Source organism: Vollenhovia emeryi, unplaced genomic scaffold (assembly GCF_000949405.1).
Source record: "Vollenhovia emeryi isolate VEMERY1.0 unplaced genomic scaffold, V.emery_V1.0 DF939917.1, whole genome shotgun sequence".
NCBI classification, from domain to species: Eukaryota; Metazoa; Arthropoda; class Insecta; order Hymenoptera; family Formicidae; genus Vollenhovia; species Vollenhovia emeryi.
Genome location: NW_011966449.1, coordinates 4824 through 16536, shown reverse-complemented (window position 1 = coordinate 16536; position 11713 = coordinate 4824). Strand labels below are relative to the sequence as shown.

The 11713-nt window shown below is 41.9% G+C and overlaps 2 protein-coding genes across 2 annotated transcripts; one reads left to right on the top strand and one right to left on the bottom strand.

Moving 5' to 3' along the window:
- The first annotated feature begins 3708 nt into the window (after positions 1–3708).
- Positions 3709–4812, top strand: LOC105556581. The gene is made up of 2 exons (XM_012003675.1): positions 3709–3935; positions 4034–4812. Exons 1-2 carry the CDS (start codon positions 3821–3823, stop codon positions 4342–4344), a joined length of 426 nt encoding a protein of 141 aa, XP_011859065.1. The 5' UTR covers positions 3709–3820; the 3' UTR covers positions 4345–4812.
- Positions 4813–5939: 1127 nt separating this feature from the next.
- On the bottom strand, positions 5940–9501 carry LOC105556582. Its single transcript, XM_012003676.1, has 2 exons — positions 7471–9501; positions 5940–7361 (listed from the first exon to the last, which is right to left on the bottom strand). The coding sequence occupies exons 1-2, from the start codon at positions 9499–9501 to the stop codon at positions 5940–5942; spliced, it is 3453 nt and encodes a 1150-aa protein (XP_011859066.1).
- Between the last annotated feature and the right edge of the window lie 2212 nt (positions 9502–11713).

The following is an 11713-nucleotide window of genomic DNA, read 5'->3' as shown; positions in this document are numbered from 1 at the left end:
AATTTAATCCCCCAGCGACACCTCACATGGGAGGAAAATGGGAGGCCGCCGTAAAATCCATCAAGTACCACCTACGGCGGACCATTGGAGAAAGCGTGCTCACCTTTGAGGAGCTCACAACATTGCTCACTCAAATTGAAGCAATTCTCAACTCGCGCCCGCTCGAACCATTGAGTGACGACGCGGACGACATCGCAGCGCTCACGCCAGGCCACTTCCTTGTAGGAAGTCCGCTCACCGCAATACCAGAGCCCTCACTCACCGACCTGGCAATTTCAAGACTCTCTCGATGGCAGCTCATCCAGCAGAAGACACAACATTTCTGGACACACTGGGCAGCGCATTACCTACAACGACAACAAGCCATCTCAAAGTGGCACCACAGGAACAACGAGATCAAGATCGGATCATTGGTGCTCATCACCGACGAGCGGCTACCGCCATGCAAATGGCCGCTAGCCCGGATCACAGCTCTACATCCTGGGAAGGATGGTCTCGTGCGGGTGGTGACCCTGAAGACAGCCACTACCACTCTCATCCGACCAATTGTCAAGCTCGCCGTCCTGCCAATCTCATCATAGGATCAAGGATCATCAACCACGTTGCTGATGGCGGGGAGAATGTTCCGGATTCAATTAGGAATCGCGGTCTGTTCGTCACCGGCGTGATGGCAGCATCAGCCGGGCCAGAGCGTGCAGCGCCACAGGAGCGCTGCGCGCGCATGCCCGATCGCAACGCGAGGCGACGGCGCTTCTACGCGCTCGTTTCCGGGGCCTTTTCGCTCATGGCATCAGTACGAAGTACACGCGTCGTGCAGTGCTAAAGATTCTCAAGTGAAATAGTGGACTTTCCTAATCACGGACAGACTCAGTGTGGACACTTAGTGAACTCAGCAGTGCGATTCAACCAGGACATCTCGGGATACAGCATCACCGGCGGCTCAAGCTCACCACGCATCGCACGCCGGCGTCGCGTGGACACGGCTCACGGGCATCCGCAATCACGAGGCCGGTCATCGATTAATATAATCAACCCGTGCAAGTGACAAAAGGACTGATCATCACCATTAAACACTAGACTGCTCAACTGTAAGCTTTTTACATGTATTAAACGGACCACGGTATTTTACATAATCGATTCGAGTTACGATCACGTGATTTATAACCTCTCATGCGTACATCCGTTCCCCGATCTCTCGCCGCAAAGTCCTCTCAGCCCTGCTTCCAACCGCAGCGGCCCAGCGAGCTCTCCCAAAGAGAGTCGCGAACAGTCTCTTTTTAGTAATCTTTAAAAATATTTGAAAATTTTTTGGTAAAATGTAAATTTTATTACTGTTCTTATTTTACATTGAGGAAATAATTTACTTGTGTGATTTTTAAATATTTTATTTTATTTCTTGTTTAAATCTTTGTAGCATAAGCATAATTGGAGGAAAAGAGATGAGAGGAGGACAAAACGATTAAGGCTTGAAGAACAGCAAGATTATGCTATTAAGAGAGTGTGGGGATTATTGGAAGGAGATAAATTAAGATACAGTAGCAACTATAGTAACAGTAGTAACAGTAGTAACAGTAGCAGTAGTAGCAGCAGTAGTAGTAGTAGTAATAAATTTTTGACAGATATTTGTGAGGTATCAGATCTTGAAGTATTAACGGAGGAAGAAAATAGTGCATCTAATGAATCAATCGATTCTGAAACTGAGCTTCAAAACAACGATGAATATGTGGTTTCTGACGAAAATACAGAATTCAATTCTGAGGAAGTTACAGATAACAGTAAAAATGAAAATGTTAATGTAGTTCTTGATAACGATGAACAAAAGGAACAATATATAATAGTAAATTTACGTGAATGGGCATTATCAGGTGGAATTCTTTCCATTAGTAAAATAGATGAACTCCTTACACGACTTCGTCCAGTATTTAGCAATCTGCCTAAAAGTTATAAAACTTTACTGGGAACATTTCATAATATAAATATTACTTAGTTTCGAAATGGAAGTTTATTTTGGTATAGAGGAATAAAAGACAATTTGGACAGATTTCTTTTAGAAGAATATTTGCAAATAAAAGGAAAAATTGAAATAGATGTCAATACTGATGGCCTTCCTCTCTTTCGAAGTTCTAAAAAGAAGTTTTGGCCAATTTTAGGTCATTTGGTTGGAACTAAAAATGAACCATTTATTATTGCTGTATACTCGTACTTTGGAACGTCTGATCCCAATGACATAGAAGAATTTTTGCACGATTTTATAAATGAAGCTGAAAATTTAATCAACAATGGTTATGTACGAAATCAAAGAATTTATGACTTCTCTATTAGACATTACATCCTTGATGCTCCAGCTCGAGAGCTTGTGAAATGTTGTATAGGACATAATGCATATGCTTCTTGCGAGAAGTGTACAGTGTGGGGTGAACGATCAGCTAATAGGCAGACATATGTTGATCTAGATGCTCCTTTAAGAACTGATGAAACTTTCAAGAATCAAATACAGTCTCACCATCATAAAGGAGTGTCACCTCTTCTCAGACTGAATACTCAGATGGTTTCTCAGTTTCGTTTAGAGTCCATGCACTTAGTTTATGAGGGTGTATTTAAGAGATTATTGCAAACGTGGATACGATGGACAGGTCCATGGAAATTGCATTGGAATGTTGTGGAAAGAATGTCTGATACACTGATTTTGATAGCTCCCTTTTGTCCTCAAGATTTTGTTAGAAGGCCAAGATCTCTAAACAACATTGCATTTTACAAGGCAACGAAATTTCGTCGTTTATGCTTATATGATGGCATTGTGGTTTTTACTCAACATCCTGATATAAATATTTATAAACATTTTCTTTTGCTGCATTGCGGAATTTATATCCTTGCAAGCCCTGTTCTTCATAAAACTATGAATGCCTATGCAAATACTTTGCTCAGAAATTTTATTAAACATTCTGCCACAATTTTCGGAAAAATGTTTGTGGTTTATAATGTTCATTCTCTTTGTCATTTAGTGCAAAAGTATAATGATTATGGTCATTTAGAATCATTTAGTGCCTTTCGTTATGAAAATAGGTTAAAAACAATAAAAAGTACTCTTAAATCAGGTTTCAAACCTCTTCAGCAAGTAGCTAAGCGTGAGATGGAAAGAGGAATTGACAAAATTGTGTTAATGGATTCGGAAGTTAATGAAGTTATTATTTCAAAAGAACACAGAGATGTTAATGAATTAATCAATGGCACTCAGTACAGAAAAATTTCAGTTAATGGCGTGATTTTAGAAGTGAATGACAAAGATTCATATTTCAAGACAAGTAAAGGTCAAATTGCAGTTCTAAAAAATATCATTTATAGAGAGGATAATGCATCTATAATTTTTATTGGAAACATCTTTATAAATGTTGGAGATTTCTATACTTATCCCTTGAATTCGTCAGAACTTGGCATTGTAAAAGTATTTGAATTGAATGACAATAGATTTGTTTACTTTAAAAGATATTGTTGCTAAATGTTGGCTTATCCCTTTAGGAGATGAATATGTTTGCATACCCATACTGCATACGATGCCTTTTTACATATAGAATAATCAACTTCTGAAGTATTTTTATGTGTCTTTTATTATTTTACCTTAAGTATATTTTATTTCTAATCAAATATAATTATTTATTGTATTTTTGTATAATTTTTCATATGGATATTAAATTAGACGTTATCATTTTTTTAGTTTGTTGTTATAAAATTTATAAATGAAGATGACACTTGCCATGACGAAGATGATGATGCTGTCTTTGAAGTCGGTCTTACTAAATGGTTAGGACCATTAGATGGAAATATGAAGACAAGTATTTCTTGGCCTCCTACATCGATGCAGAGCATTTCACTAAAAAAAGAAGTTGATGCGTCTTCTTCATGGTCGACATATAATGTTATTGTTCTACGCTTTTATAGTATGTTATTTTTGTAAATGTGTATTTGCACATTTTTCTTCCGTTTTACTTTAAAGTTAAGCTGGTTTCTTATATATATATATTTTTTCTGCAAACAGAAACGCTTTTGGCTGCACGGAATGGACGAAATGGCTTTATTATGTCTTCTACTTATGAAACAGATATTAAGTTAGGTCGTGGTAAACGGAAGAAAACTGAGGGACAGCATTTTGATATTAATTCTTCTACAAACAAGAAAAAAAGGTTTCAAACTATTGAAAATTCTGACGATTCAAATTTTGATTCAGATGATCCTATGACTGCGCAATTTGCAAGTAAAAAAAATGTTGCTGCTCCACCACTTGTCCCTTATAAACCTGAAAATAATAAAACTGAGTCTCAAAAAATACGAAGTGTGGCAAAACTATAACAACTATAAAGATATTGAAGGAGAATCAATCAGTAAGAAACACTGATGCATTGATATCTTATCCGCAATCTCAGAAATGCAGAAAAGACTATTTGCTTGCAAAGTTGAATAAAGTAAAGAAGAAAACTTTATCTGGAGATAATAAATTAGAAATTATAAAGACTGCAAGACAAAAACAACAAATATATGACAAAACGAAAAAACTGAAATTAACTTCAGCATCTCGTGAACGTGATACGTTCGAAAAACATTGTAAGTCAATTAATAAAAGCACAGCGTTTGAAATGTCTTGTCAGAAAGGATCTGATGTAGAAGAAAGTGTTGGTGGTATTCTGCGGCATTCTTCCATGGAAAGCATAACATCCAAGATGTCAAAAGATAATATTTCTACTGCTAGTGATACAGAGTGTACTGAAAAGTCACCATCCGTGATCAGTACAAATTCTAAAACTGAATTATGTCAAATGCCTACTGATGCTTCTCATGTAAAAAACTTACATTCGCCTTGTTCAGCCCGTCAATCAGGTATAATAACGTTAACAAATGCTTCACTTCTTTCAAATTGTTCATTCCATTAAGTTTATATATGTTTAATTTGTTAGATTTTCTTGCAAATAATCCGTCACAAATGTTGTCTGAAATAAAAGGCATGCTAAGGAAGACATACGTTCAAAATGAAGAAATGAGTAGTAAATTAGATATGGTTATTATGAATGTAACTAGATTAAATCGCTTTCTTCTTCCAAATGAAAAGAGAATAGTAAGACCAACAGATCTTCCATCACTTCCGCTAACAACTGAAGAAGAATTAAGAAAATTTGAAAAATATTTATCTGAAAATGATAACATAACAGCAACGGTAAGCTGTCACTATATCCATTTTTTATCAAATACTGTTGGAGATTTCTCTCCCTCTCTTTCCTAACGACAGAGAGTTGTAAGGCTTGGGCGCCTTCCACGCAGTGCTCTCCGGTGTAGTTTCTTCTCGGGAACGGCGTGGTCAAGACAAACGCGTCTTTTAGTTTAATTCACTTTATTAATATCGACGACACACTACTTAGATGCGGTATGATTCCGATTGCCTTGTGCCACAATTCGGCGAACGGCCAGTTAGCCGGTAGGTTAGCTCTCGTGCTTCCTACTTCGAGCACACGCAACGAACCTCTGATAGCGTAAAAGGTGGGGGGCCGGGGGCAGCCACGTGATGCGGCTGGTAGCGACACGGGTCGACAGGGACGGATCACTCAGAGACAAGCCCTGAGCTACATGCAGCCTATTTTATACCTAACACGCCGCCCGCCTTGAAGGGTTGCCCTTCAACAATTATAGATAAGAAACAAGAAGGCTTATAGCCACAATTAAGATGAACGCAACGCAGGAATACAATAAAAAACGAAACGCTTAGGCTAAATCGGATGATTATACAAGAGTAACTTAAATTAGATAGTATATTTGGACTTCGCTGGAATAGAAACGAACTTAACTTAAACACTTATATCGTGCAAACATAACGAATAAACAATGACATAAGAAACGTTGCACATAGTTACAGTAACTTGAGCGGATATATATGTGTGGTAATTCAGGTACGAGTATTACATAGGTAATATAGCTAACTTTGAAAGCGGCCTGACATAAGATCCTTTGGCTGTTTTGACCGTGGCGGAGCGGGCCAATCCATCGGATCCTAGATGCACGCCCTCCACTCGACCAGTTATCCACTGAAGAGGCGCTAGGCCTTGCTGTTTTATTAAGACTAACTGGTCGGGCTTTAGCTGCTGGCCCTTGGAGGTCTTCCACTTGTGTCTCTCCTGTAGGGAGTTAAGGTATTCGTCGCTCCATCTGCGTGAAAAGTGCTGTCGCATTTGTTCAATTAATTGCCATCGCAACAATGAGTTCGTGTTTACATCACATAACTCTTGGGTAGGAAAACTATTCAATGGGGTGCCAACCAGAAAATGCCCGGGGCTTAAGTAACTCAAATCGTTTGGATCGGAACTCAACGGAATGAGAGGCCTCGAGTTCAATATAGCCTCAATTTCGCATAGGACGGTTTGCATTTCCTCGAATGTCAGGTTAGCCGAGCCCACGATACGGGTAAGATGGTACTTGGCAGATTTAACCGCCGCCTCCCAGAGGCCCCCAAAGTGAGGAGCATTGGGAGGAATGAAACTCCACGTAGTTTGTTGGTCTCGCAAGAAATGCTCTATGGAAGTCTGTGCCTGCTCGGTTTTAAGAAAGTCATAAAATTCCTTGATTTGTCTTTGTGCTCCAACAAATGTAGTCGCATTGTCGGAATACATTTGCTGGGGCTTGCCACGGCGCGATATCAATCTTTTGAGAGCCGCGATAAACGCATCAGTTGTGAGGTCGCTCACGAGTTCCAAGTGTATAGCCTTGGTGGCGAAACATACGAAAACCGCTATATACGCTTTGTGATTTCGCGAGTTGCGACGCTTACCCTCTCGCAAGGTGACAGGCCCGGCATAATCAACTCCACAGTGCGAGAACGGCCGTGAGAATCTGATCCTAGACGCGGGCAACGAACCCATTTGTGCTTCGGAGAAAACTGGCCTTGCCTTGAAGCATGGCAAACAGTTGTTTATGACCTTACGAGTGGCTGATCGCAGCGAAAGCGGCCAAAACCTCTGTCTGACTGCAGCCATGGTGGCTTGCAAGCCAGAATGCATATTACGCAGATGCTCGAGCTCTATTATGCGCTTCGTTAGGATATGATTGCGAGGTAAAACTATTTGATGACACGCGTCGAATGACAATGCGGAAGCTTTCAGTCTCCCTCCGACTCTGATCAAGCCGTCTTCGCCCATGAATGGGGCGAGCGAGAGCAAATTGCTAGATTTATTAATCTCGGCATGCTTGCGCAATGAAACGTATTCGCTTGAAAAAACCTGCCTTTGAACAGCCTTGCATATTACGTTTAAAGAGTTTAGAAGCTCCTTCGGGGAAACCACCTTGGTTTTGGGATTAGACTGACGTTGAGAACCTAAATCCGTATGCTACAATCCGACATATCTTGTCAAGATTGGAGACCCTGTCGAGCAAGTCATTAATGACGCTACAATCGAAGGATGTAGCGGATGCACAAATCCTTCTTTGTTCAAGAACCTCGCCTTCCAAAGAGTTGTATACGCCGCTTGGCCATTGGGCCTCGGGCAGTTGTAAAAACGGTGGACCGTGCCACCACATCGGTGAGCTTATCAAGTCGTCAGGAAGTAATCCTCGCGATAATATGTCTGCCGGATTGTCGCCAGAAGCAACGTGTCGCCAATTGCTTATGCTGGTCAAGCGTTGTATTTCTCCGACGCGGTTTGCTACGAATACCGACCATTTGCGCGACGGAGACGCTATCCAATTTAGAGTTATGGTAGAATATGACCATAAGATGATTTCTGCGTTTGTCAAATCGAGTGATGATCTAATTTTGTCGATTAACTGCGATAACAAAAGTGCTGCAGACAATTCGAGTCGCGGTAATGATACTGCCTTGAGTGGCGCGACGCGAGACTTGGAAGAAAGTAGGTTTGATTGATAGTCTTGATTGCCGACTTTAGTGCGAAGGTAGACACATGCGCCGTAAGCGCGCTGACTGGCATCGCAAAAGCCATGGATTTGGGAGAGGCTCGGATCAGAGAGAATGCCGACGCAACGAGGAATCTGTAATTGATTTAAACTTGAGAATTGTAATTTGAGCTGCAGCCACTTGGTATGAACATCCTGCGGGATCGATTCGTCCCAGTCCACCCCCGATTGCCACAGCTCTTGGAGAATCAATTTTGCGATCACAATGACCGGTCCAAGCAGCCCTAATGGGTCAAATAAACCTGAGATTTCAGATAATATCGAACGCTTAGTCACGACGTCAGGTACTTGGCTGGGCTTATGGGAAAAATGAAATGTGTCGTTGTCTCGATCCCAGAGGATACCCAAAATGCGAAAAGCGGAATCTTTATCAAAATATACAAGACCCTCGCTCTGATCACTCACGCCTTTCAACAATTCGGGACAATTGGATCCCCACTTGCTGAGCTGGAAGGAACCTAACTCTAATAGTTGTATTACTTGATCGCGGATGACTGTCGCTTCTGATATTGAATCAGCTCCGGTGAGCAGATCGTCAACATAAAAATCACGCTTGACATGCGATGAGCCTACGGGGAAGGTATCTGAGTATTGGTCTGCTAAATGTGTAAGACATCTCGTGGCTAGGTAAGAAGCTGCTGATGTCCCGTAAGTAACGGTGGTTAATTCGTAAGCTCTAAAGTCTGAATTGGCGTCACCACGCCAAAGAATCCTTTGTAATTGTGTCTGTGAAGGATGTAGCGAGATTTGGCGATACATCTTAATTATATCAGCCACCAACACGTATTTGAAAGTACGAAAGCGCGTGAGTATAGAGGTGAGATCCTCTTGAACCACCGGTCCTATCATCATAGAATCGTTTAGTGACAACCCGGTATCGGTTTTGCACGATCCGTCGAAAACGACGCGAAGCTTAGTGTCCTTGGCGGACTCCTTTAGAACGCAATGATGCGGCAGGTAATAAACTCCGGATTGATTTGAGGATTGTTCTATGATCGGCTTCATGTGCCCTAATGCAATGTACTCGTCAATGAACTGCGTGTATCGTTCTTTCAGATCGGGATCTCGACTAAAACGCCTTTCTAATCCACGCAAACGGTTTAACGCGATATTTCTTGAATCGCCGAGGTCGTTTATTAAGTTTTCCTTGAGAGGCAATTTGACTATGTATCTGCCCTGATTATTCCTAGACACGTTCTCTAAGAAATGTTTCTCGCAAAGGCTCTCTTCGAGAGTATAACTACCTGAGTTACCATGAATGTCGTCTAACTGCCAAAACTTATTTAGTTGATTGTGCAATTCGGTATTACTGACAGAGACGTGAAACGCTTGCATCATTCGCGGACGCGTTACGGAACGGTTTAGTCGACCAGCTAAAATCCAGCCGAGTCTTGTTTTCTGTAACAGTGGATGCTTATCAGAAGGCTTGATTTGCCCTATGCACATGAGATTCCAGAAAGTGTCCGCTCCGATCAATATATCGATTTTGGAAGAGATATGAAACTTAGGATCGGCTAGCTCAATGTTTCGCGGTAGTTCAAAGGCTGTGCGCTTCATGTTAAACGCGGGAAGATCATCCGTTACGCGGTCGGTTACAATGCAGTCGATAACCGTCGAATAGGAATTTAATCGTGTAAGGTTCTTGATCGTCTTTTACGCGAAGGGATATTCGCGTATATTTGTAGGATGCCGAAATAAATGCAGAACTGATGTACACTATACGAGTATATATATTTGAACTGTAAAAACCACCGTTACACTGTATAGCCGGAGTGACTCCCGAGGGCACGTCCGGCGTGTTCCTCGTCTCAAAGGAGAGTCCCCGCTCGTTCGGAGCTTCGGCTCCTTCCGCTCTTTTTCCGGAGGGTTTCGAAAGCTCTAGCCGAAAAGCGGAGCTACGCGTTTCCGGGTCGCCGACCCGTTACAATATAATGTTTAGGGGATCCAAGAGGTGTCGCCACTTGTATCGCCTACCCGCGTCTTACAACTCGACCATCCTGGCCTGAGCTTCGTCTCGAAGCTTTGTATTGTTACATGTGTGGGTGTAACCCTTTCTTTATTAACAATGTGGTGACAATGCTACAGCTTCCTGATTGTTTGCTGTTTATTTCAGGTAGGTGTATCAATTGCCTTTATATCTAGAGTTTGCTTATTATCTATCTTACGTCTACGCTGTGTTCGCTATTAAATTCTAGGCCCAAATACTATTATCCTACACCTTAATGATTGCTTATGACTAATGTTTAATCTACTGCGCTTAACATTACGCTGGTTCATCCTAATCTTAACCACTACGGACTGTTGTGTTAATCGGTGACGCCGAGTTTTAGCCACGGCTTAATTGTATCCGAGGATAAAATCGTGTTCATCGCTATTTGAGTGATATTGCAACCGGGTATGTCTTTAATGACGTACCTATTGCACCCGAGGACCTTGTGCACGATGTAAGGCCCTTTATATTTTGGCTTCAGTTTCGTGTTAACGCCTGGCTTATTGCGTATGTCCCGTACTAACACATAGTCGCCTATCTGGTACTCTGTCGGTTTTTTACTTCGAGAATCGACGTATTTTTTGTTATAGTCTCGAACGGCTTCCGTAGCCTGTTTCGCGGTTTCCCTATCTAATTCCCTTTCTTTTTCTAGGTCGGTGTCTACATCTGCTAACGCTCGCAGCCACCGCGCTAACCGTGCGTCTGCGTGGTTCTGCTGGTCATAGCCCAACATAATTTTAGCCGGGCTGGCTTTGATTCCTGAATGGTATGTATTATTAATGATGTATTGTACTAAGCCTAAGTGCTGCTCCCATTCCTGCGGCTCGCTTAATAATTTGGTCAGGGAGCTTTTCAAGAATCTATTGACTCTCTCTACCGTACCGTTCGCCCATGGCGATGCTACCGCTATCTTCCTATGAGATATTTTCCGGTTATCCAAGTAATCTTTAAATTCGACCGACGTGAACGCGGTACCCCTGTCGGATATTAATTGGCTCGGATTTCCAAAGGTGTCAAAAATTCTATCCAACCCTTTAATAGCCTCCGCGGTGCTGGTTGATCTAGTTCCCGACAACCACGTGAATCGCGTAAACGCGTCTACCGCGACTAAAATGTGTTTATATTTATTTCTCGTCTCTTGTAGGGGACCGAAATGATCGACGTGGACTATCTCCATTGGCTTTTCTGGCAATGGGAAGAGGTGCGTCTCTCTCTCGGCCTGGTTCGAGGCGCTATTCGACATTATGCAGGTGAGACAGTTGTCTATGTGGTCATAGACTCTTTTATTAATTACTGGAAACCAGTAATTTTGTTTGATTCCGTTGATAGTTTTCTCGGGTCCACAGTGCGCCATGTCGTCGTGATGGGCCCGGAGAAGACACTCAACTAGCGAATCAGGTACGTAAAATTTCAATTGGTCGTCCTTCCTTCTGTACACCAGTCCGTCGACCAATTCAAATTTCTCGTTATCCGTAATCTCTAACTGTTTGCTTAATTCTAAAATCTTAGGATCTGATAATTGTCTTAACTCTAGTTCTCTCTCTATTGGCCGTTCGAACACAAAAGCTACCGCTCGGCTCAGGGCGTCTACGTGCGCCATTTTTTTCCCCGGACGGTGCTTCACCTTGAATTGGTAATTTTGCAACGCTAGAGTCCACCTGGCTATTCGGGGGTTCAGGTTCGCTTTATTAACCGCGTAGACTATAGCGTTACAATCTGTTACAATAGCGAATGGCAGGCCGTACAAATACAAGTGAAATCTATTTACCGCCTTCACTA